The sequence below is a fragment of the Haematobia irritans genome, chromosome 1 (assembly GCF_050003625.1).
Source record: "Haematobia irritans isolate KBUSLIRL chromosome 1, ASM5000362v1, whole genome shotgun sequence".
In the NCBI taxonomy this organism is placed as follows: Eukaryota; Metazoa; Arthropoda; class Insecta; order Diptera; family Muscidae; genus Haematobia; species Haematobia irritans.
This window is the reverse complement of record NC_134397.1, coordinates 246,652,275-246,677,413: the sequence shown is the minus strand read 5'-3', so window position 1 is coordinate 246,677,413 and position 25,139 is coordinate 246,652,275. Positions and strand designations below refer to the sequence as shown.

Genomic DNA, 25,139 nt, shown 5'->3' with positions numbered 1-25,139 from the left:
ATTATATTTCAATATTTCAATGGTTGCTAGGTAATATACTAGAGTGTTGTCAATATTCTAATATTGGGGATTGGATCATATCTCCAAATCCAAAAGGGTATAAAAAAAGCAGAAACGTATGTTAATGAAATAGGAGAGATAGTGTCTGCCCTGCAAAAGCACGATTTTTGGCGCTATGAATATAGGCCCCATGACAATGAACCTCAAAACCTAAATGAAGTAGGACCCCCAAAAAATTATATAGAACAAAATAGCAAATTTTTATGCTTTTTAGATTGTAAAATAAATAAATAAAATCAACTAATATATTTTAAATTAAAATGAATTCCAAATCCTAAGATTGTGCTTCGTTTTCAAGTGGAGCCTATTTTTATACCCTCCACCATAGGATGGGGGTATATTAACTTTGTCATTCCGTTTGTAACTCATCGAAATATTGCTCTAAGACCCCATAAAGTATATATATTCTGGGTCGTGGTGAAATTCTGAGTCGATCTAAGCATGTCCGTCCGTCCGTCTGTCCGTCCGTCCGTCTGTCCGGCTGTCCGTCCGTCTGTGGAAATCACGCTAACTTCCGAACGGAACAAGCTATCGACTTGAAACTTGGCACAAGTAGTTGTTATTGATGTAGGTCGGATGGTATTGAAAATGGGCCATATCGGACCACGTTTACGTATAGCCCCCATATAAACCGATCCCCAAATTTGGCTTGGGGAGCCTCCCGGAGCAGCAAAATTCATCCGATCCGGTTGAAATTTTGTACGTGGTCTTAGTATATGGTCTCTAACAACCATGCAAAAATTGGTCCATATCCGTCCATAAATATATATAGCCCCCATATAAACCGATCCCCAGATTTGACCTCCGGAGACTTTTGGAGGGGCAAAGTTCATCCGATCCGGTTGAAATTTGGTACCTGATGTTAGTATACGGCCTCTAACAACCATGCAAAAATTGGTCCATATCGGTCCATAATTATATATAGCTCCCATATAAACCGATTCCCAGATTTGACCACCGGAGCCTCTTGGAGGAGCAAAATTCATCCGATCCGGTTGAAATTTAGTACGTGGTCTTAGTATACGGTTTTTAACAACCATGCAAAAATTGGTCCATATCGGTCCATAATTATATATAGCCCCCATATAAACCGATCCCCAGATTTGACCTCCGGAGCCTCTTGGAGGGGCAAAATTCATCTGATCCGGTTGAAATTTAGTACGTGGTCTTAGTATACGGTTTTTAACAACCATGCAAAAATTGGTCCATATCGGTCCATAATTATATATAGCCCCCATATAAACCGATCCCCAGATTTGACCTCCGGAGCCTCTTGGAAGAGCAAAATTCATCCGATCCAGTTGAAATTTGGTACATAGTGTTAGTATATGGTCTCTAACAACCATGCAAAAATTGGTCCATATCGGTCCATAATTATATATAGTTCCCATATAAACCGTCCCCAGATTTGACGTCCGGAACCTCTTGGAGGAGCAAAAGTCATCCGACACGGTTGAAATTTGGTACATTTTGTCAATATATGGCCTCTAACAGCCATGTAAAAATTGGTCCATATCGGTCTTTAGTTATATATAGCCTATGACTTATTACACAAACATTGGTCCATATCGCCAAAAACAATCTACCAAAACTTTATTTCCATAGAAAATTTTGTCAAATTTTATTACTTAAGAAAGTTTTGTCAAAATTTCATTTCTATAGAAAGTTTTGTCAAAAGTTTATTTCTATACAAATGTTTGTCAAAATTTTATTTCCATAGAAAATTTTGTCAAAATTTTATTTCTATAGAAAATTTTGTAATCTACCAAAACTTTATTTCCATAGAAAATTTTGTCAAATTTTATTACTATAGAAAGTTTTGTTAAAATTTTATTTCTATAGAAAGTTTTATCAAAAGTTTATTTCTATAGAAATGTTTGTCAAAATTTAATTTCTATAGAAAATTTTGTAAAAAAATTATTTCTGTAGAAAATTTTGTCAACATTTTATTTCTATACAAAATTTTGTCAAAATTTCATTTCTATACAAAATTTTGTCAACATTTTATTTCTATAGAAATTTTTGTCAAAATTGTATTGCTATTGAAAATTTTGTCAACATTTTACTTCCATAGAGAATTTTGTCAACATTTTATTTCTATAGAAAATTTTGTCAAGTTTTTATTTCTATAGAAAATTTTGTCAAATTTTTATTTCTATAGAAAATTTTGTCAAAATTTTATTTCTATAGAAAATTTTGTCAAACTAGATTATATACGTATTTAATCGGCCTTTTTTTGTTTAATATATACCCCGTATGGGCTAACTCACAATTTAGAAAACGATGTTAAGGATTTTTTAAGATATGTTGCCATCGGCAAGTGTTACCGCAACCCAAGTAATTCGATTGTGGATGACAGCCTTTAGTAGAAGTTCCTACGCAATCCATGGTGGAGGGTACATAAGACTCGGCCTGGCCGAACTTACGGCCGTACATACTTGTTTCTCTTTATTTATTATATTTAAGAATGGTGGCAACTGTACGCCCTTTCTTTATTCCAAATTGTATTGTATTGTAACAGATATGATAGGCGTTCTGAATATGGACCCCATGAAAATGAAAATGTGCCTCGAAAGCTAGAATAATTAAGACCCCCAAAATTTATATGGAAAGCAACAACACCTAATTTTTATGCTTTTAGGGTGAAACTTCTTATTTGTGAATATTGTTTGCATTATAAATATTTGCAAAATAAATATTTGAAATGAAAACACACAAAAAAATCTATGAATTTTCTTGCGAATACAATTTGTAAATATACTTACGATTTCACTACTATTTTGTCACATTAGCAACCAATTTTATTATATCTACGAAAATTTTGTTGAACTTAAAAATTTTCTTTAACAACAATTTATTGTAAGTTCAAAAATTATAATATTATTTTATGTGAAATGAACCCCAAACCCCAAAATTATACTACTTTTTCAAGTGGGACCTATTTTCGTTTTCAGCAATTTGAAAAGGCTACACACAAAGAAAATTTCATCAAACGTCAGCCAAAGAAAAATTTTCATTGATATAACGAAACATTTTCATAAATACAATGAAAATATTCGTTAATAGTACGAAACGGTACGTTGATTTGAAGAAAATTCGTTATATTAACGAAAAAATTCGTTGTATTAACGAATTCGTTTCATTGGCTGACTTTTAACGACACATTTCCTTAATATAACGAAACTTTTTCTATTAGTGTAAGGGTTCTAGGTGCACTCACGCGATTTTAACGTGGTATAAGTGGTCAATCTTTGGTCGGGATTTCAGATTTTCTCCTATGGAGAGAGTCTAAAATGGACTAACACGATTCCAAACTAATAAAAGTTTCAGTTTCATTTAAATCGAAAGAGAAAATGAGTTCGGGTTCATTTTTATAGGGCTCATATTAATTATGAAGAATCACCCCAATTATGGGGTATGAAAATAAACCGTACCTGTTGGTTCGCATTAGCTTACTTTGGACTCTGTGAACTTTTATACCCAGTCGAGCCATAAATAATCTACCAAAATTTAGAGACTTTTGTCAAAACAACTTCCAAATAAACAAATCTTATTGTGCAAAATTTTATTTCTATAGAAAATTTTGACAAAATTCTACTCCCATAGAAAATTTTGGCAAAATTTAAGTTTTATACAAAATTTTATCAAATTTTTATTTCTATAGAAAATTTTGGCAAAAATTTTATTCCTATAGAAATTTTTTCAAAATTTTATTTATGTAGAACATTTTGTCAAAATTTTATTTTCATAGAAAATTTTGTCAAAATTTTGTTTCTATCAAAAATGTTACCCAAAATTTTATTTTTATAGAAAATTTTGTCAAAATTTTATTTTTATGGAAAATTTTGCCAAAATTTTATTTCTATAGAAAATTTTGGCGAAATTTTATTTCTATAGAAAATTTTGTAAAAATTTTATTTCTATAGAAAATTTTGTCAAAATTTTATTTCTATAGAAAATTTTGTCAAAATTTTATTTCTATAGAAAATTTTGTCAAAATTTTATTTCTATAGAAAATTTTGTCAAAACTTTAATTCTATAGAAAATTTTATTTCTACATAAAATGTTGGCACAATTTTATTTCTACATAAATTTTGGCAAAATTTTATTTTTATGGACAAAATTTTCTATAAAATTATTTTATAGAAGGTTAGGTTAGGTTAGGTTATGTGGCAGCCCGATGTATCAGACTCACTTAGACTATTCAGTCCATTGTGATACCACAGTAGTGAACTTCTCTCTTATCACTGAGTGCTGCCCGATTCCATGTTAAGCTCAATGACAAGGGACCTCCTTTTTATAGCCGAGTCCGAACATTGCAGTGAAACCACTTAGAGAAGCTTTGAAACCCTCAGAAATGTCACCAGCATTACTGAGGTGGGATAATCCACCGCTGAAAAACATTTTGGTGTTCGGTCGTAGCAGGAATCGAACCCACGACCTTGTGTATGCAAAGCGGCCATGCTAACCATTGCACCATGGTGGCTCCGTGGAAAGAAAATTTTGTCAAAATTTTATTTCTACAGAAAATTTGGTCAAAATTTTATTTCTATAGACAATTTTGTCAACATTTTGGCAAAATTTTATTTCTATAGAAATTTTATTTCTACGGAAAATTTGTCAAAATTTCATTGCTATCAAAAATTTTGTCAAAATTTTATTTCTATAGAAAATTTGGACAAAATTTTAATTCTATAGAAATTTTTGTCAAATTTTTTTTTCTGCAGAAAATTTGGACAACATTTTATTTCTATAGAAAATTTTGTCAACATTTTATTTCAATAGAACACTTGGACAAAATTTTATTTCTATAGAAAATTAAGTCTACATTTTATTTCTATAGAAAATTTGGAAAAAATTTTATTTCTACAGAAAATGTTGTCAAAATTTTATTTCTATAGAAAATTATGTCTACATTTTATTTCTATAGAAAATTTTGGTATTTCTACAGAAAATTTTATAAAAATTTTATTTCTACGAAAATCTTTGGAGAATTTTATTTCTATAGCAAATTTTGCTAAAATTTTATTTCAATAGAAAATTTTCTCAAAATGTTATATCTACAGAAAATTGTGTTAACATTATATTTTTATAGCAAATTTTGTTAAAATTTTATTTCAATAGAAAATTTTGTCAAAATTTTATTTCTATAGAACATTGTGTCAACATTATATTTCTATAGAAGATTTTGTCAAAATTTTATTTCTTTAGAAAATTTTGAAAAATTTTATTTCTTTAGAAAATTTTGTCAACATTTTATTTTTACAGAAAAATTTGACAAAATTTTATTTCTGTAGAAAATTTTGTCAACATTTTATTTCTATAGAAGATTTTGTCAAAATTTTATCTATAGAAGATTTTGTCAAAATTTTATTTCTATAGAAGATTTTGTCAAAATTTTATTTCTATAGAAAATTTTGACAAAATTTTATTTCTATAGAAAATTTTGTCAAAATTTTAGTTCTATAGAAAATTGTGCCAACATTATATTTCTATAGAAGATTTTGTCAAAATTTTATTTCTATAGAAAATTGTTACAAATTTTTATTTCTATAGAAGATTTTGTCAAACTTTTATTTCTATAGAAGAATTTGTCAAAATTTTAGTTCTATAGAAGATTTTTTCAAAATTTTATTTCGATAAAAGATTTTTTCAAAATTTTATTTCTATAGAAAATTTTGTCAAAATATTGGCAAAATTTTATTTCAATAGAAAATTTTATTTCTACGGAAAATTTGTCAAAATTTCATTGCTATAAAAAATGTTGTCAAAATTTTATTTCTATAGAAAATTTTGATAAAATTTTAATTCTATAGAAATTTTTGTCAACATTTTTTTTCTACAGAAAATTTGGACAAAATTTTATTTTTATAGAAAATTTTGTCACAATTTTATTTATATAGAAAATTTTGTCAAAATTTTATTTCAATAGAAAATTTTATCAAAATTTTATTTCTATAGAAAATTGTGTCAACATTGTATTTCTATAGAAGATTTTGTCAAAATTTTATTTCTATAGAAAAATTTGACAAAATTTTGTCAATATTTTATTTCTATAGAAGATTTTGTCAAAATTTTATTTCTATAGAAGATTTTGTCAAAATTTTATTTCTATAGAAGTTTTTGTCAAACTTTTATTTCTATAGAAGAATTTGTCAAAATTTTGACAAAATTTTATTTCTGTAGAAAATTTTGTCAAAATTTTAGTTCTATAGAAAATTGTGTCAACATTGTATTTCTATAGAAGATTTTGTCAAAATTTTATTTCTATAGAAAATTATTACAAAATTTTATTTCTATAGAAGTTTTTGTCAAACTTTTATTTCTATAGAAGAATTTGCCAAAATTTTATTTCTATAGAAGATTTTTTTCAAAATTTTATTTCGATAGAAGATTTTTTCAAAATTTTATTTCTATAGAAAATTTTGTCAAAATTATGGCAAAATTTTATTTCAATAGAAAATTTTATTTCTACCGAAAATTTGTCAAAATTTCATTGCTATAAAAAATGTTGTCAAAATTTTATTTCTATAGAAAATTTTGATAAAATTTTAATTCTATAGAAATTTTTGTCAAAATTTTTTTTCTACAGAAAATTTGGACAAAATTTTATTTTGATAGAAAATTTTGTCAAAATTTTATTTCTATAGCAAATTTTGTTAAAATTTTATTTCAATAGAAAATTTTGTCAAAATTTTATTTCTATAGAAAATTGTGTCAATATTATATTTCTATAGAAGATTTTGTCACAATTTTATTTCTATAGAAAATTTTAACAAAATTTTATTTCTGTAGAAAATTTTGTCAAAATTTTATTTCTATAGAAAATTTTGGCAAAATTTTATTTCTAAGAAAATTTTTGTAGAATTTTATTTCTATAGAAAGTTTTGTAAAAATTTTATTTCATATTTGCTGTTTTGATCTCAGCTATACAAAAACATTGCGTTGACTACACTACAAGTGTAGCTTAACCAACGGAGGAAAATAATGTTTGTCAAATTTATTTGGGCAAAGCCCTATAGACTGCAAGATGGTTGGATGGACGCACGTTTCGGAATTACCATATTCTGAGGATGCTGATGAGGAATGTGGTAATTCCTAAACGTGCGTCCATCCAACCATCTTGCAGTCTATAGGACTTTGCCCAAATAAATTTGACAAACATTCTTTTCCTCTGTTGGTTAAGCTACACTTGTAGTTTAATCAATGCATGGTTTTAAGCTGAAATAAAAAAAAAATGAAAATTTTATTTCTATAGAAAATTTTGTCAAAATATTATTTCTGTAGAAGGTTTTGTCAAAAATTTATTTCTAAGAAAATTTTTGGAGAATTTTATTTCTATAGCAAATTTTGTCAAAATTTTATTTCTATATAAAAGTTTTTCAAAATTTTATTTCTATAGAAGATTTTGTCAAAAATTTATTTCTATAGAAAATTTTGTCAAAATTTTATTTCTAAGCAAATTTTTGGAGAATTTTATTTCTATAGCAAATTTTGTCAAAATTTTATTTTAATAGAAAATTATTCTATAGCAAATTTTTTATTTCAACAGAAAATTCTTGCAAAACTTTATTTCTATAGATTTTTTGCAATTTTTTTTTCTATAGAAAATTGTGTCAAAGTTTCATTACTATAGAAAATTTTGTCAAAATTTTATTTCTATAAAAATTGTAGCAAAATTTTATTTCTATAAAAAATTTTGTCAAAATTTTATTTCTATAGAAAATGTTGGCAAAATTTTACTCAATAGAAAATTTTGACAAAATTTTATTTCTGTAGAAAATTTTGTCAACATTTTATATTTATAGAAATTTTTGTCAAAATTTTATTTCTATGGAGAATTTGGTCAAAATTTTATTTACATAGAAGATCTTGTCAAAATTTTATTTCTATAGAAGATTTTGTCAAAATTTTATTTCTATAGAGAATTTGGTCAAGATTTTATTTCTATAGAAGATTTTGTCAAAATTTTATTTCTATAGAAGTTTTTTTTCAAAAATTTATTTTAATAGAAAATTGTTGCAAAATTTTATTTCTATATAAAATTTTGCCAAAATTTTATTTCTATAGAAGATTTTGTTAAAAATTTATTTCTATAGAAAATTTTGTCAAAATTTTATTTCTAAGCAAATTTTTGTAGAATTTTATTTCTATAGCAAATTTTGTCAAAATTTTATTTTAATAGAAAATTTTTCTATAGCAAATTTTTTATTTCAACAGAAAATTCTTGCAAAACTTTATTTCTATACATTTTTTTTGCAAATTTTTTTTTCTATAGAAAATTGTGTAAAATTTTCATTACTATAGAAAATTTTGTTTCTACAAAAATTTTAGCAAAATTTTATTTCTATAAAAAATTTTGTCAAAATTTTATTTCTATAGAAAATGTTGGCAAAATTTTACTCAATATAAAATTTTGACAAAATTTTATTTCTGTAGAAAATTTTGTCAACATTTTATTTTTATAGAAATTTTTGTCAAAATTTTATTTCTATAGAGAATTTGGTCAAAATTTTATTTACATAGAAGATTTTGTCAAAATTTTATTTCTATAGAAGATTTTGTCAAAATTTTATTTCTATAGAGAATTTTGTCAAGATTTTATTTCTATAGAAGATTTTGTCAAAATTTTATTTCTATAGAAGTTTTTCCAAAATTTTATTTTAATAGAAAATTGTTGCAAAATTTTATTTCTATAGAAGTTTTTTTCGAAATTTTATTTTAATAGAAAATTGTTGCAAAATTTTATTTCTATATAAAATTTTGTCAAAATTTTATTTCTATAGAAGATTTTGTCAAAAATTTATTTCTGTAGAAAATTTTGTCAAAATTTTATTAGTAAGAAAATTTTTGGAGAATTTTATTTCTATAGCAAATTTTGTAAAAATTTTATTTTAATAGAAAATTTTTCTATAGCAAATTTTTTATTTCAATAGAAAATTGTTGCAAAACTTTATTTCTATAATTTTTTTTGCAAAATTTTGTTTCTATAGAAAATTGTGTCAAAGTTTCAGTGCTATAGAAAATTTTGTCAAAATTGTATTTCTACAAAAAATTTTATCAAAATTTTATTTCTATAAAAAATGTTGTCAAAATTTTATTTCTATAGAAAATGTTGGCAAAATTTTACTCTATAGAAAGTTTTTGCTAAATATTAATTCTATAAAAGATATTTTATATAAAATTTATATATATATAAAATTTTATTTTTATAGAAAAAGGAAAAAAACCCTTATTGGGAGAGGATGATTAAGAATTGTTCCTATTTAACAAATAGTAAAAAATATACAATTTTTGATGGAATTCTACAAACTGTGGTGGCAACAGAGACTAAAGGACGAAACTGTGAAGCAAAACTGCTTTAGTAGGTGGCAGTCATGAGGAAAATTTCTCTAATATCATGCAGTTTTTGTGGGCGCTTATCTCAAATATAATACAGTTCGCGTCGGCGTCACCCAGTTCAGTTCTCTGCCGGCTTTACGAAACGTAAGTAAAATAGGATTTAGAACCAATAACAAATGTTCTTTTATATAAATCTTTTCATTCTATTTTATTTTTTTTTTTTGCCAGACAATTTGAAATTATAACTGCCGATGCCTTTATAAAGAATTTATCAAAACTGCACTTCGACAGGCAACGTCGGTAATACCAAAGCTGCAGGCATTGTGCGACATCTATACGGTTGACATTTGTTGTTTTTGTAGAAGAGCGTTTTTCTTTCTCTTCTATTTTTATTCTCTCTGGCACACACAAAGCCCATTCAGATTAGCACACTAGTTTTCCAATGCAAAACTTAGGCACTAGATGTCGCTGCCAGCATAATGGCACGACGTTTGCGTCGATAAATTTCGGAAATAAAAAACACAAATGTAATACAAAACCGATTACAGGAAATTAAAATAGAAAATGTGTGTGTATGAAGGTGTATATTTATTGTGTTTTTTTTTGAGCATATTGCTTTTACGCGCTTTTACCTGGGCAGTGCTGCAGTGGAAAAATTTACAGAAAAATTAATTTCTTCTGATTGCTCTCTACAAGATGTCATTCATTCGCTCATTTACAGAGTACATGGGTGTCTCTTAATCACTAGGCTCTCGTTGCTTTGTATTTGCCATACTTGTTAAATGCTTTAACGTCATGCGCAGTAGAATGTAATCATATATTTGGCCACTACTGTTTTTTGTTTTCACACGATGTGCAGCAGCTGAAACCTTACAAATATTTTTCATCCCATTTTGTTAGTAAAATTGAAAACAAATAAAAATAAAAAAAAAATAAATATACACAAACACAATGGTGAAGAGTTATCACAGTAAAGTAAATTTATTGATAATATTAATCTGTATGTTGCAAATATTGGACTATGTTGTTGCTATTAAACGGGGACCCCATCATCCTCGCAGTGAGCGTAAAGTGGACCAACATTTAACCCATGAGGAGCAGTAAGATTCATTCATTAATACATCCCTTAACAGAAGTCACAGAAATTCAACATTATATATTTTCATTTTAGTCGCATAGAAGATGATTTGAAAGATATGGGAATTCAGGCATCTGTGGAAAATATGACCGAAGATGAGAAAAATTTTTACTATTTTAAGGTAGACGCTATGATGAATTCCAGATCATTTTATTTTAGTAACAATTTCCGGTTTGTTTTTGCAGATTCATGATGGTGACAATAATAATGCCTTGGATGGCCTAGAACTTTTGCAAGCAGCAATGCATCAAGATGAACATTTCAAAACTATTGATCGAGATAATTTTATACAGAAAGCCAGTGATGAATTAAATCATATCATAGGTAAATATTTCCGTCATATGCACTGTAGCAGCAGCAGCCGCTGACCTGAATATCAAGCTCAAAAGAAATTGCTTGAGGAACACCAAGTATAAATACTGTCAAATTCGAAATGCATTTACCCTACGCCATTGATTTTTATCAAACGAATTGAACTTCAGGGTAACGAACCAGCCTGAGGAAGTGTAACATAGTGGGTTAGGGATTTTGAGAAAATGTTCAATAGAAATAAACTTTTGACAAAAATTTCTATAGAAATAAAATTTTGACAAAAATTTCTATAGAAATAAAAATTTGAAAAAATTTTCTATAGAAATAAAATTTTGAAATATAAAGAAATAAAATCTTGACAAAATTTTCTATAGAAATAAAATTTTGACAAAAATTTTCTATAGAAATAACATTTTGACAAAATTTTCTATAGAAATAAAATTTTGACAATATTTTCTATAGAAATAAAATTTTGACAAAATTTCTATAGAAATAAAATTTTGACAAAATTTTCTTTAGAAATAAAATTTTGACAAAATTTTCTATAGAAATAAAATTTTGACAAAATTTTTTATAGAAATAAAGTTTTGACAAAATTTTATATAGAAATTAAATTTTGACAAAATTTTCTATGGAAATAAAATTTTGCAAAAATTTTCTATAGAAATAAAATTTTGCAAAAATTTTCTATAGAAATAAAATTTTGACAAAATTTTCTATAGAAATAAAATTTTGACAAAATTTTATATAGAAATAAAATTTTGCCAAAATTTTCTATAGAAATAAAATTTTGACAAAATTTTCTATAGAAATTCAATTTTGACAAAATTTTCTATGGAAATAAAATTTTGCAAAAATTTTCTATAGAAATAAAATTTTGACAAAATTTTCTATAGAAATAAAATTTTGACGAAATTTTCTATAGAAATAAAATTTTGACAAAATTTTCAATAGAAATAAAATTTTGAGAAAATTTTCTATAGAGATAAAATTTTGACAAAATTTCTATAGAAATAAAATGTTGACAAAACGTTCTTTAGAAATAAAATTTTGACAAAATTTTCTATAGAAATAAAATTTTGACAACATTTTCTATAGAAATAAAATTTTGACAATATTTTCTATAGAAATAAAATTTTGACAAAATTTCTATAGAAATAAAATTTTGACAAAATTTTCTTTAGAAATAAAATTTTGACAAAATTTTCTATAGAAATAAAATTTTGACAAAATTTTTTATAGAAATAAAATTTTGACAAAATTTTATATAGAAATTCAATTTTGACAAAATTTTCTATGGAAATAAAATTTTGCAAAAATTTTCTATAGAAATAAAATTTTGCAAAAATTTTCTATTGAAATAAAATTTTGACAAAATTTTCTATAGAAATAAAATTTTGACAAAATTTTCTATAGAAATAAAAATTTGACGAAATTTTCTATAGAAATAAAATTTTGACAAAATTTTCTATAGAAATAAAATTTTGACAAAATTTTCTATAGAAATAAAATTTTGACAAAATTTTCTATAGAAATAAAATTTTGACGAAATTTTCTATAGAAATAAAATTTTGACAAAATTTTCTATAGAAATAAAATTTTGACAAAATTTTCTATAGAAATAAAATTTTGACAAAATTTTCTATAGAAATAAAATTTTGACGAAATTTTCTATAGAAATAAAATTTTGACAAAATTTTCTATAGAAATAAAATTTTGACAAAATTTTCTATAGAAATAAAATTTTGACAAAATTTTCTATAGAATTGAGATTTTGAAAAAATTTTCTATATAAATAAAATTTTGACAAAATATTCTACAAAAATAAAATTTTCATAAAATATTCTATAGAAATAAAATTTTGATAAAATTTTCTATAGAAATAAAATTTTGCAAAAATTTTCTATAAAAATAAAATTTTGACAAAATTTTCTATAGAAATAAAATTTTGACAAAATTTTCTATAGAAATAAAATTTTGACAAAATTTTCTAGGCGAACAATATTAAAAGTTAGGAAACATGAATGAAATTTTAGTACCCTTATAGGAACTTATATTAATATTCAGTAAAACTATAGCATACTTCTAGGCGAGATATTTTAAAGACAAACAGAAAAGGTCACTACAATATTTTAGTGGATATTTTCACATTCCAAAGCTCGAAGTAAACCGGCCTAGACCATTGCATCAATCTAGCTATCATAATTTCTTGCCTCTTAACTCTGTGTAGAATTACATCATAGCATACTTTAAGGGGAACAATATTAAACAAATTAATAAACTTCTATGACATTTTATTACTTTCATAGGAACATGTCTTAATATTCAGTAAAAATTTTCTCATGCTATGAATTCAAATAAAATTGATTTTTTTATAACCTGAATGTATGCAATAAAATTTTTAAACATATTACTAAAACTTTATACCGGTATAAACGCCACGATAATTGTGTTATAAAATTTTGACGAAATTTTCTATAGAAATAAAATTTTGACAAAATTTTCTATAGAAATAAAATTTTGACAAAATTTTCTATAGAAATAAAATTTTGACAAAATTTTCTATAGAAATAAAATTTTGACGAAATTTTCTATAGAAATAAAATTTTGACAAAATTTTCTATAAAATAAAATTTTGACAAAATTTTCTATAGAAATAAAATTTTGACAAAATTTTCTATAGAAATAAAATTTTGACAACATTTTCTTTAGAAATAAAATTTTGACAAAATTTCTATAGACATAAAATTTTGACAAAATTTTCTATAGAAATAAAATTTTGACAAAATTTTCTATAGAAATAAAATTTTGACAAAATTTTCTTTAGAAATAAAATTTTGACAAAATTTCTATAGAAATAAAAGTTTGACAAAATTTTGTATAGAAATAAAATTTTGACAAAATTTTCTAGGCGAACAATATTAAAAGTTAGGAAACATCAATGAAATTTTAGTACCCTTATAGGAACTTATATTAATATTCAGTACAACTATATAGCATACTTCTAGGCGAGCGATTTTAAAGACACACAGAAAAGGTCACTACAATATTTTAGTGGATATTTTCACATTCCAAAGCTCGAAGTAAACCGGCCTAGACCATTGCATCAATCTAGCTATCATAATTTCTTGCCTCTTAACTCTGTGTAGAATTACATTATAGCATACTTTAAGGGGAACAATATTAAACAAATTAATAAACTTCTATGACATTTTATTACTTTCATAGGAACATGTCTTAATATTCAGTAAAAATTTTCTCATGCTGTGAATTCAAATAAAATTGATTTTTTTATAACCTGAATGTATGCAGTAAAATTTTTAAACATATTACTAAAACTTTATACCGGTATAAACGCCACGATAATTGTGTCATTCTTATGACTAGTTTATAGATATGATCACTACATACTTCCATGTTAAGTCTATGTGGAAATACTTTGTAGTATACTTCGAGGCGAGTAATTTTAAACAAATTAGGAAACATGGAGCCACCGTGGTGCAATGGTTGGCATGCCCGCCTTGCATACACAAGGTCGTGTGTTCGATTCCTGCTACGACCGAACACCAAAAAGTTTTTCAGCGGTGGATTACCCCACCACAGTAATGCTGGTGACATTTCTGAGGGTTTCAAAGCTTCTCTAAGTGGTTTCACTGCAATGTGGAACGCCGTTCGGACTCGGCTATAAAAAAGAGGTCCCTTGTCATTGAGCTTAACATGGAATCGGGCAGCACTCAGTGATAAGAGAGAAGTTCACCACTGTGGTATCACAATGGACTGAATAGTCTAAGTGAGCCTGATACATCGGGCTGCCACAAAACCTAACCTAACCTAACCTAGGAAACATGAATGATTTTTTTACCACCATAGGATTTTTAAACTATTCTCATCTATATATTAAATAAAAAGCCTTCTAATCTATATTTGGCGTGAATAAGAAAAATTTATTAAAAAATGTATTTTTTTGTATAACCTAAAATTTATATATTATTTTTAAACAAATTAACAAAACTTTAAACCTGGATAGAACCTACGATATTTCTATGCATGATCGGCAATATGGCATCAATATAGCTTTCATTACTACTTCCCTCTTAACTCTGTGTATAAATACATTAAAGCATACTTATAGGCGAACAAATTTAAAAAATCCGGAAACGGGAATAATTTGCTTTTACCTTGGAGTTTATCTTAATATTCAATAAAATTTTTCTCATCTCTATGATGTAATATAAAAAAAAATAGTTAGAATTAAAAAAATTAAAATTAGTTTTTTAGTATAACCTAAAAGTATGCCATATTATTTATAAATACATAATAGCATACTTATAGGCGAACAATTTTAAAAAAATTCGGAAACTAGAATAATTTGCTTTTACCTCCCAATGGAGTTTATCTTCATATTCAATAAAAATTCTCATCTCTATGATGTAAATTAAAAACAAAATAATTACAATTAAAAAATTATTTAAAAAATTAAAATTATATATTTTTATAACCTAAAAGTATGCTATCTTATTTTTGGATATATATAAATTGTTTGAATTTCAATTTCAGATGTTATTGATGAATTTCTTGTTATTGCTGATGCCAACAAAGATGGATTTTTGCATTATAATGAATATGTTCGAGCGGTAACCGGTACAACAGAATAGACTAACAAAAACTGGTGAAATAAAATATAATCCTCAAAATTCGCATTTATACTATAACATTGAGTTCAATGTAAAGACTGTTTTAATGTATGCTCACGAAATGATGGTAAAACTTTTTTCCCAGAAATTACTACGACATACAGCCCCCACCTTAAGGAATCGAAATGCTCCAAAAATGCTCAGTTGTTTTTTTATATAATTTTGTTTTTAATATTTATTATATATTAGTCTATAGTACTACTTGCTAAATATATATGCAATATTTAATTTTAATATTCTTGTTACATTTTAATTTCTATTAAAATAACATTTGATGCTCCATAAAATCTACAATAATTAGTTTTTGTATTACACTATAAATATGTGTAAATAAAATAATGAAAATATAAATTTATCAACAACAAGTTTTACAATCTAAAGAATATTTTCACATTTCAATGTTATATTACAAGGCATTCCTCGTAGACCATTGTAGGCAGCTTCTTCAACCATAACAGCTAATTCTATATAACGACGATTTTCCACAGGGGCTCTATAGAGATTATAAAACAAAAAAAAAAACAAACATATATATTTAAAATGTATTTCAATAAATTTTTGTCGTATTTTATTTACCCCTGGAATTTTTCTATTCCCTCAATTAAAGCTTTAGCTGCTTTTGCATATTCATAGGCAACTTGGGGTGACTCACATGCTGCTGCGTAAAGGCATTCATCGAAACCTCCTTGGGCTGCCAAAAAGCCAGTGATCATATAATCTTCGCCTTTGTGAAGGTTGAAAGAAAATCCTAAAATGAGTTTTTTTTTAAATATATTGTTTTGAGTACAGAGTGATAATATTTTAATTTTCTACAGGAACACAATGTTCTAAGAATTTCTTATAGAAACAACAGTTTGAAGAAGTTTTCCATAAAGCAAAAAGAAATTGTTATACAAAAACAATTTCACAAATTTAACATAGAAACAAAAAGAGGTTTAACAAAAATTATTTATACAAAAACAAAACATAAAATTTCGACAAAATTTTCTATAGAAATAAAATCTTGACCAAATCGTCTATAGAAGTAAAATTTTTGCAAAAATTTCCATAGAACTAAAGTTTTGGCACCATTTTCTATAGAAAAAAAATGTTGGCAAAATTTGTTCTAGAAATACATTTTTGAAAAAATCTTATTTGGAGTAATGTTTTGACAAAATTTATCTAGAAATAAAATTTGGAAAAAATTAATTTTTTTGTGAAAAAAATTTCCATGGAAATACAATTTTGACAAAATTTTTTTAAAAAATGTTAACAAAAATTTCTATAGAAATAAAATTTTGACAAAATTTCTACAGAAATTAAATGTTGACGTAATTTTCTATACAAAAAAAAATTGGGCAAAAATTTTTTTGTGAAAAAATTTTCCATGGAAATACAATTTTGACAAAATTTTTTTAAAAAATGTTAACAAAAATTTCTATAGAAATAAAATTTTGACAAAATTTCTACAGAAATTAAATGTTGACGTAATTTTCTATACAAAAAAAAATTGGTCAAAAATTTCTATAGAAGTAAATATTAGTCAAAATTTACTATAAGACAACAATTTCGACAAATTTTTCCATCCAACGAAATTTTCAATAGAAACCAAATTTCAATGAAATTTCTTATAGAAAATTTCAATGAAATTTTTCTACGAAATTTTGTATAGAAACAAATTTTTGATGACAACGAAATTTTCAATAGAAACCAAATTTCAATGAAATTTCTCATAGAAAATTTCGATGAAATTTTTCTACGAAATTTTGTATAGAAACAAATTTTTGATGACATTTTCTATAGAACCAAAAAATTCGACGAAATTTTCATAAGAAATACAATTTTGACAATCTTTTCTTTTGAAATAAAATTTTGACAAATTTTTCGTGAACAAAAATGTTTGAAAAAATTTTCTATAAAATATTGACAAATTTTTAATAGAAGTAAAACTTTAACAAAGTTTTTTGTTTTTATAGAAATAAAATTATATGGAAATGAAATTTTGATAAAATTTATATAGAAACAAAATTTCCACAGAAATAAAATTTCGACGAGAATTTCCAAAGAAATAAAATGTTGACAAAATTTTCTATAGAAATAAAATTTTAACAAAATTTTGTTTAAATTTTATGAATAATTTTGTTTAAATTTTATGAAAACATTATCCAAAACCTTTATATCGTTGCAGAAACAATTTTTCGATATTTTCCATAGAAGCCAAATTTAAAAAAAAAAAATTTCTATAGAAATAAAACTTTGGTAAAAAATGTTTTTATAGAAAAATAAAAATTTACAAAAATATTCTAGAGAAAATTTTTTGAACAAAAAAATTCTATAGAAATAAAATTTTTACAAAATTTTGCTAAAAATTTCTTATAGAAGTAAAATTTTGACAAAATTTTTTATAGAAATAAAATTTTCACAAACATCTGTTTTTATTCCCATAACCTCGAGCTGAACTAAACAAATATAAGTAAAATTATGTCAAAATTTTCTATAGAAATTAAATTTTGACAAACATTTCTTTAAAATACAATTTTGACAAACTTTTCTTTGAAATAAAATGTTGAAACATTTTCTTAGAAATACAGTTTTGACAAAATTTTCTTTGAAATAAAATGTTGACAAAATTTTCTATAGAAATAAAATTTTGATAAAAGTTTCTATAGAAATAAAATTTTGACTAAATTTTGTATAGAAATAAAATTTTGACAAAATGTACTATAGAAAAAAAATTACTAAGAAAATTTTTGTAGAAACAAAAAATTAGTTTATAAAATTTTGACCAAATTTTCTATAGAAATAAAATTTTGACAAAATTTTTTATAGAAATAAAATTATGACAAAATATACAATAGAAAAAAAAAATTACCAAGAAAATTTTTGTAGAAACAAAAAATTAGTTTAGATATAAAATTTTTACAAAATGTTCTAGAGAAATAAAATTTTGACAAAATTTTCTAAGAAATAATATTTTGAAAAATGTTGATGCTTTATGAGTAAAACAATTTTTGACAAATTTTCTTAGAAATAAAATTTTTTTAACATTTTCTATAGAAATTAAAGTTTGACAAAATTTACTTTGAAATAAAATTTTGACAAAATTTTCTATAGAAATAAAATTGACAAAATTTTTTATAGAAATAAAATTTTGACAAAATGTAATATAGAAAAAAATTACTAAGAAAATTTTTGTAGAAACAAAAAATTAGTTTAGAAATAAAATGTTTACAAAATTTTCTAGAGAAATAAAATCTTGACAAAATTTTCTAAGAAATAATATTTTGAAAAATGTTGGTGCTTTATGAGTAAAACAATTTTTGACAAATTTTCTTAGAAATAAAATTTTGACAAAATTTACTATAGAAAAAATTACTAAGAAAATTTTTGTAGAAACAAAAAATTAGTTTAGAAATAAAATTTTTACAAAATTTTCTAGAGAAATAAAATCTTGACAAAATTTTCTAAGAAATAATATTTTGAAAAATGTTGATGCTTTATGAGTAAAACAATTTTTGACAAATTTTCTTAGAAATAAAATTTTGACAAATTTTCTTAAAAATAACATTTTGACAAATTTTCTTAGAAATAAAATTTTGACAAAATTTTCTATACAAATAAAATTGACAAATTTTTCTATAGAAATAAAATTTTGACAAAATTTTCTATAGAAATAAAATTTTTGACAAACTTTGCTTTGAAATAAAATTTTGACAAAATTTTCTATAGGAATAAAAGTGACAAAATTTTCTATAGAAATAAAATTTTGACAAAATTTTCTATAGAAATAAAATTTTGACAAAATGTACTATAGAAAAAAATTACTAAGAAAATTTTTGTAGAAACAAAAAATTAGTTCAGAAATAAAATTTTTAAAAAATTTTCTAAGAAATAATATTTTAAAAAATCTTGATGCTTTATGAGTAAAATAATTTTTGACAAATTTTCTTAGAAATAAAATTTTTACAAAATTTTCCTTGAAATAAAATTTTTACAAAATTTTCCTTGAAATAAAATTTTTACAAAATTTTCTTTGAAATAAAATTTTGACAAAAGTTTCTATAGAAATACAATTTTTACAAAATTTTGTATAGAAATAAAATTTTGACAAAATGTACTATAGAAAAAATACTAAGAAAATTTTTGTAGAAACATAAAATTAGTTTAGAAATAAAATTTTGACAAAATTTTCTATAGAAATAAAATCTTGACAAAAATTTCTAAGAAATGATATTTTGAAAAATGTTGATGCTTTATGAGTAAAACAATTTTTGACAAATTTTCTTTGAAATAATATTTAAAAAAAAAGTCTATAGAAATAAAGCTTTGACAAAATTTTCTATAAAAATAATATTTTGATAAAATTTTCTATAAAAATAATATTTTGACAAAATTTTCTATAGAAATAACATTTTGACGAAATTTTCTATGGAAATAAAATTTTGACAAAATTTGTATAGAAATAAAATTTTGACAAAATTTGTATAGTAATAAAATTTTGACAAAATTTGTATAGTAATAAAATTTTGACTAAATACACTATAGAAAAAAATTTTAAGAAATTTTTTGTAGAAACAAAATTTCGATACATTTTAAGAAAACAAGTATATACAGTAGTAAGTTCGACCGGGCCGAATCTTAAATACCCACCACCATGAATCAAATATTATAGATTCCTTTGAAAATTTAAGTGGGTTTGATGACAGATATTTTCCCAAGCAGATCAGTTCAACCAGTACGCTTCCCACAGATAAATATAAAGATTTTACCTATGAAGACTAGATCAGATTCTGAATTTATAAGAACCATTTTTTTTTTTGAGTTTTAGAGGAATCATGAACATCTCTTGTAAGTGCAAGAAAATTATGAAATAAAGCCTTGATTTGAAATCTAAAATCTGTGAATTTTCATCCCAATTATTTAAATGACTACGAGAAGTAAAATCTGAAAATTTTGCATTCAGTTTCAAGCAATTTTCATGATCGGTCCATTTGGTAAGATCTATATGGAGGGAGCTACCGTGGTGCAATGGTTAGCATGCCCGCCTTGCATACACAAAGCCTTGGGTTCGATTTGTGCTTCGACCTAACACCAAAAAGTTTTTCAGCGGTGGATTATCCCACCTCAGTAATGCTGGTGACATTTCTGAGGGTTTCAAAGCTTCTCTAAATGGTTTCACTGCTGATGTGATAAGAGAGAAGTTAACCAATGTGGTATCAATGTGTGGGACTGAATAGTCTAAGTGAGCCTGATACACCAGGCTACCATCTAACCTAACCTAACCTAACCTAACCTAATGGAATAAAACTTTGACAACAACATTTTCTATAGAAAAAATGTTGACAAAAGTTTTCTAGAGAAAACAATTTTGATAATTTTTTTTTCTAGAAATAAAAATTTGGTAAAATTTTATATAGACATAAAGCTTTGATAAAATTTTCCTAGAAATAAAATTTGACAAAATTTTCAATAGAAATAAAGTTTTGCCAACATTTTCTATAGAACTAAAATTTTGACAAAATTTTGTATAGAAATAAAATTTTGATAAATTTTCTATATAGATAAAATTATCTAAGAAATACAATTTTTACAAAATTTTCTGTAGAAATAAAATCTTGGCAACATTTTCTATATAAATAAAATTGTGACAATTTTTGATGTTTTTTGAATACAAAAAATTTTGACAAACATTTCTTAGAAATACAAAATCTTCTACAGAAATTAAATTTTGACAAAATTTTCTATATAAATTTATAGAAATAAAATTTTGGCAAAATTTTCTATAGATATATAATTTTCTATAGATATATAAATAAAATTTTGACAAAAATCATTTTTTTGACCAATACAATTTTCATGAAAATTTCCAAAGAAATACAATTTTGACAAAATTTTCTATAGAAATAAAATTTAAAAAAATTATACAGAAATAAATTTTTGACGTAATTTTATGTAGAAAAAAATTTAGACAAAGTTTTGTATAGAATCAAAATTTTGCTTATATATTCGCCGAATTTTACCATACCAACAAATTTTCAAAGAAATTTTCAATAGAAACAAAATGTCAATCAAATTTCCTATAGAAAATTTGGATGAAATTTTTCGACGACATTTTCAATAAAATAAAATTTTGAAAAACTTTTCCGTGAAATAAAATTTTGATAAATATATCGTAAAAATAAAATTTGACAAAATTTTCTATAGATATAAAATTTTGACGAAATTTTCTATAAAAATAAAATTTTAACAAAATTTTGATAGCAATGTAATTTTGACAAAATGTTCTATGAAATAAAATATTGACAACTTTTTTATTATAAATAAAACTTTAACAATGTGTTTTTTATAGAAATAAAATTTATATAGAAATAAAATTTTGACAAAATAAAATGTTGTTATTTCTACAAAAGTAAATGAAGAACCAATAACAAGACAAATTGCTAGACGAAAATGGAGATGGATTGGGCATACATTACGGAAACCGACAAACAGCATCTCTAGAATGGCCATGGAGTGGAACCCCCAAGGATCGAGAAGACCAGGGCGACCCAAAAATACATGGCGCAGAACTGTACAAACTGAATTATTAAGAATAAACAAGACACTAAACGATATTAAAATTATATGTATCGATAAAAGTAGATATAAAATTCTTGTAGAAGCCCTATGCTCCCAAGAGGAACAATAAAGGAAAAAAAAAAAAAAAAAATTCTACAGAAATAAAAGTTTAACGCTATTTTCCAAAGAATCTCTATGGAAAATGTTGTCAAAATTGTATTTCTTTGGAAATTTTCGTCAAAATTGTATTGGTCAAAAAAAAAATATTTTGTCAAAATTTTATTTCTATAGAAAATTTTATCAACATTTTATTTCTATAGAAAATTTTGTCAAAATCTTATAATAACAGCTTTGACAAAAAATAGAAAAAGTTGTTTATATATTTAACATTTCAACGAAATATTTATTTTATATAAAATTTTTTATACACTCATAGAAAAAATCATGCACGGCGTGCTTATTTCAAAACGATTCGTTCATGAAAGTGAATCAACACACATGTGGTGTCAAACTGTGAACAGGCGTGTCAATCTGACAACGATAAAATCACACCATGCGTTGTCAAAACAACAACCAGCGTTCATGATCTGACAACGTTATGGTTACGACTTTATAAACAAAATTTCAAAAAAAAAAACTTCCGCTTGCGTGACTCGAACCTGTGTTTCCTGCACCATACGCGTTAACAGTCGCCTTAGCACATTGCACCACCGAGGGAGTTGCCATAATAACGTCTAACGATTATTTTAAGACTTTTCATGGCCAAAGAAAAACGAATGCCGTTCATGAAATCGTGAACGCCCGTGGACGAAATTGTGAACATTCCGTTTTGATTTTTTGTGAACGTTTCCGTTTCATTTTGTCACCGTCCGTTCACGACTATGGAACGTAATTTTTTCTATTAGTGTAGAAACCCAAATTTGGCGAATTTTTTAAGAGAAACATTTTCCATAGAAACAAAAAAAATTTAAAAAGTTTATGGAATCAAAATTTAAACTAAATATCTACGAACTTTTCAACAGAAGCACGGTTTCCACAAAAATCTTTACAAGTAAACTTTATAGAATCAAATCTTCGACCAAATTTGTTTTTAAAAACTTGTGATAATGCAGTCTATCAATACTTTTTTCGAACTCGCATGTTCTATATGATTGTTATTGGTAGATCATATGACGACTTCCCCTGCCTTTCATCGGGTTTGAAGTATAAAATTTCTTTTCATACTCACCATCATCACTTGAACGAGCATATCCATAATTGCTCCAATGGCCAGCACCCAATACGCCAGCAGAGAATATTAATAATTTCAATAGGAGAATTATTATGAGATTTGTTAGGTTTAAACTTAAGACCTAGAAAATTTATGGATAATTTTTATTAAATGTAATCGATTGTTGTTATCTCAGCTTTTTTTACACGTACTTGACTATTACCCGTAGAACGATTTAATAATTCTTTGGCCACTTTTACAACAACATGTCCTGTTGGACTCGAAACCATATCTTGGACTCCTCTAAGCCATTTTATGGGTCTTGGTTCATCGGTTATTTCATTCGTATGTAGATCATTATTTGTGGCGGATACAGTGCCCGCAAAAAGAACTAGAAATATTGTCAAAGTCATACAAACACTGTAGCGAAACATTTTATGGGTGGTTAGTTTATTTGTAAAAAAATGGACAAAAAAAGTTTTTATTGTGTTCGCAAAATATTCAAGGCCTTCCGTTCACAATTCACTGTCACTTGCGTTGTCACAACCGTAGCACGTTGCATGTCAAACTAAAGTTAAACATGAGTTTCAAGAGGGTTTTTATCGTTGGCACATCTTTCTAGGAAGTGCAGGTGTAATCGGAAAATTTTACAAATTAACCGCTATTGCTACCTGTGCTAATGGGCCTATTTTGCGCATGTGCAGCGGCTTAAATGTTTAAGACACACACACACACAAATAGCTGAAGGTACGAATACATTTTACTTGGTTGTTTCGGAAGCATCATCGCCACACTGCACTTTATGCGTAACAATAATGAGATGTCATTAGTCCAATATCTAATGGAATTAAATGTGGAGTTGTGGCATACAATGATTTTGGTTGTAACTAAGAAGAAAAAAAATGATAACTAAATAAATTTAATTCCAATATTTATACCGTATGCGCATTGTATTTGAAATATGCTATAATTGTATGAGATTTGAACTCTGATAGTCATTTAGGCTTCAAATGCCAGTTAATATACAGTAAATTCAAGATAATTTCTGTTGAGGGTTAATTTTATAAGTTTCAGTTGTTAATTTCCTGACTGAAGTATGTGTATAGACCGGGGATGGAAAATACAATTTTTAAGAAAGTACAAAAAAGGTATTTTTTTGAGCGAAAAAGTACTTTTCACCAAAATCAATAAAAATTCCATTGGAAGATTATTGACAAGAGCTCCCTTAGACTAAATTTTAAAGAAAATATAGTAAATTTTTTTGAGCTGACCTCAATTTTATAAATAATAAAATCTTTACACAATTTTCTAAAGAAATAAAATTTTGAAACAATTTTCTATAGAAATAAAATTTTGACCAAATTTTCTACCGAAATAAAATTTTGACAAAATTTTCTACCGAAATAAAATTTTGAAAAAAAAATTTTATAGATATAAAATTTTGACAAAATTTTCAATAAAACTAAAATTTTGACAAAATCTTCTATAAAAAATTTTGAAAAAAATTTTATAGATATAAAATTTTGACAAAATTTTCAATAAAACTAAAATTTTGACAAAATCTTCTATAAAAAATTTTTTGAAAAAATATTTAATAAAAATAAAATTTTGACAAAATCTTCTATAAAAAATTTTTTGACAAAATATTTAATAAAAATAAAATTTTGACAAAAAATTTCTATAAAAATAAAATTTTGATAATTTTCCTATAGAAATAAAATCTTGACAAAATTTTCTAATGAAATAAAATATTGACAAAATTTTCTGTAGAAAAAAAATTTTGATAAAACTTTCTGAAGAAATATATTTTTGGAAAATAATATGTTTTGGTAGTATTTGATAAGAT

At 24.7% G+C, this 25,139-nt stretch overlaps 2 protein-coding genes across 2 annotated transcripts; one reads left to right on the top strand and one right to left on the bottom strand.

The window, feature by feature from the left end:
- The first annotated feature begins 10,233 nt into the window (after nucleotides 1–10,233).
- Nucleotides 10,234–15,911, top strand: LOC142219604 (lymphotoxin beta receptor inhibitor). The gene is made up of 4 exons (XM_075288516.1): nucleotides 10,234–10,502; nucleotides 10,574–10,661; nucleotides 10,726–10,864; nucleotides 15,410–15,911. Exons 1-4 carry the CDS (start codon nucleotides 10,354–10,356, stop codon nucleotides 15,505–15,507), a joined length of 474 nt encoding a protein of 157 aa, XP_075144631.1. The 5' UTR covers nucleotides 10,234–10,353; the 3' UTR covers nucleotides 15,508–15,911.
- Nucleotides 15,900–23,854, bottom strand: LOC142219603 (uncharacterized). The gene is made up of 4 exons (XM_075288515.1): nucleotides 23,506–23,854; nucleotides 23,312–23,435; nucleotides 16,123–16,294; nucleotides 15,900–16,039 (listed from the first exon to the last, which is right to left on the bottom strand). The coding sequence occupies exons 1-4, from the start codon at nucleotides 23,725–23,727 to the stop codon at nucleotides 15,922–15,924; spliced, it is 636 nt and encodes a 211-aa protein (XP_075144630.1). The 5' UTR covers nucleotides 23,728–23,854; the 3' UTR covers nucleotides 15,900–15,921.
- Between the last annotated feature and the right edge of the window lie 1,285 nt (nucleotides 23,855–25,139).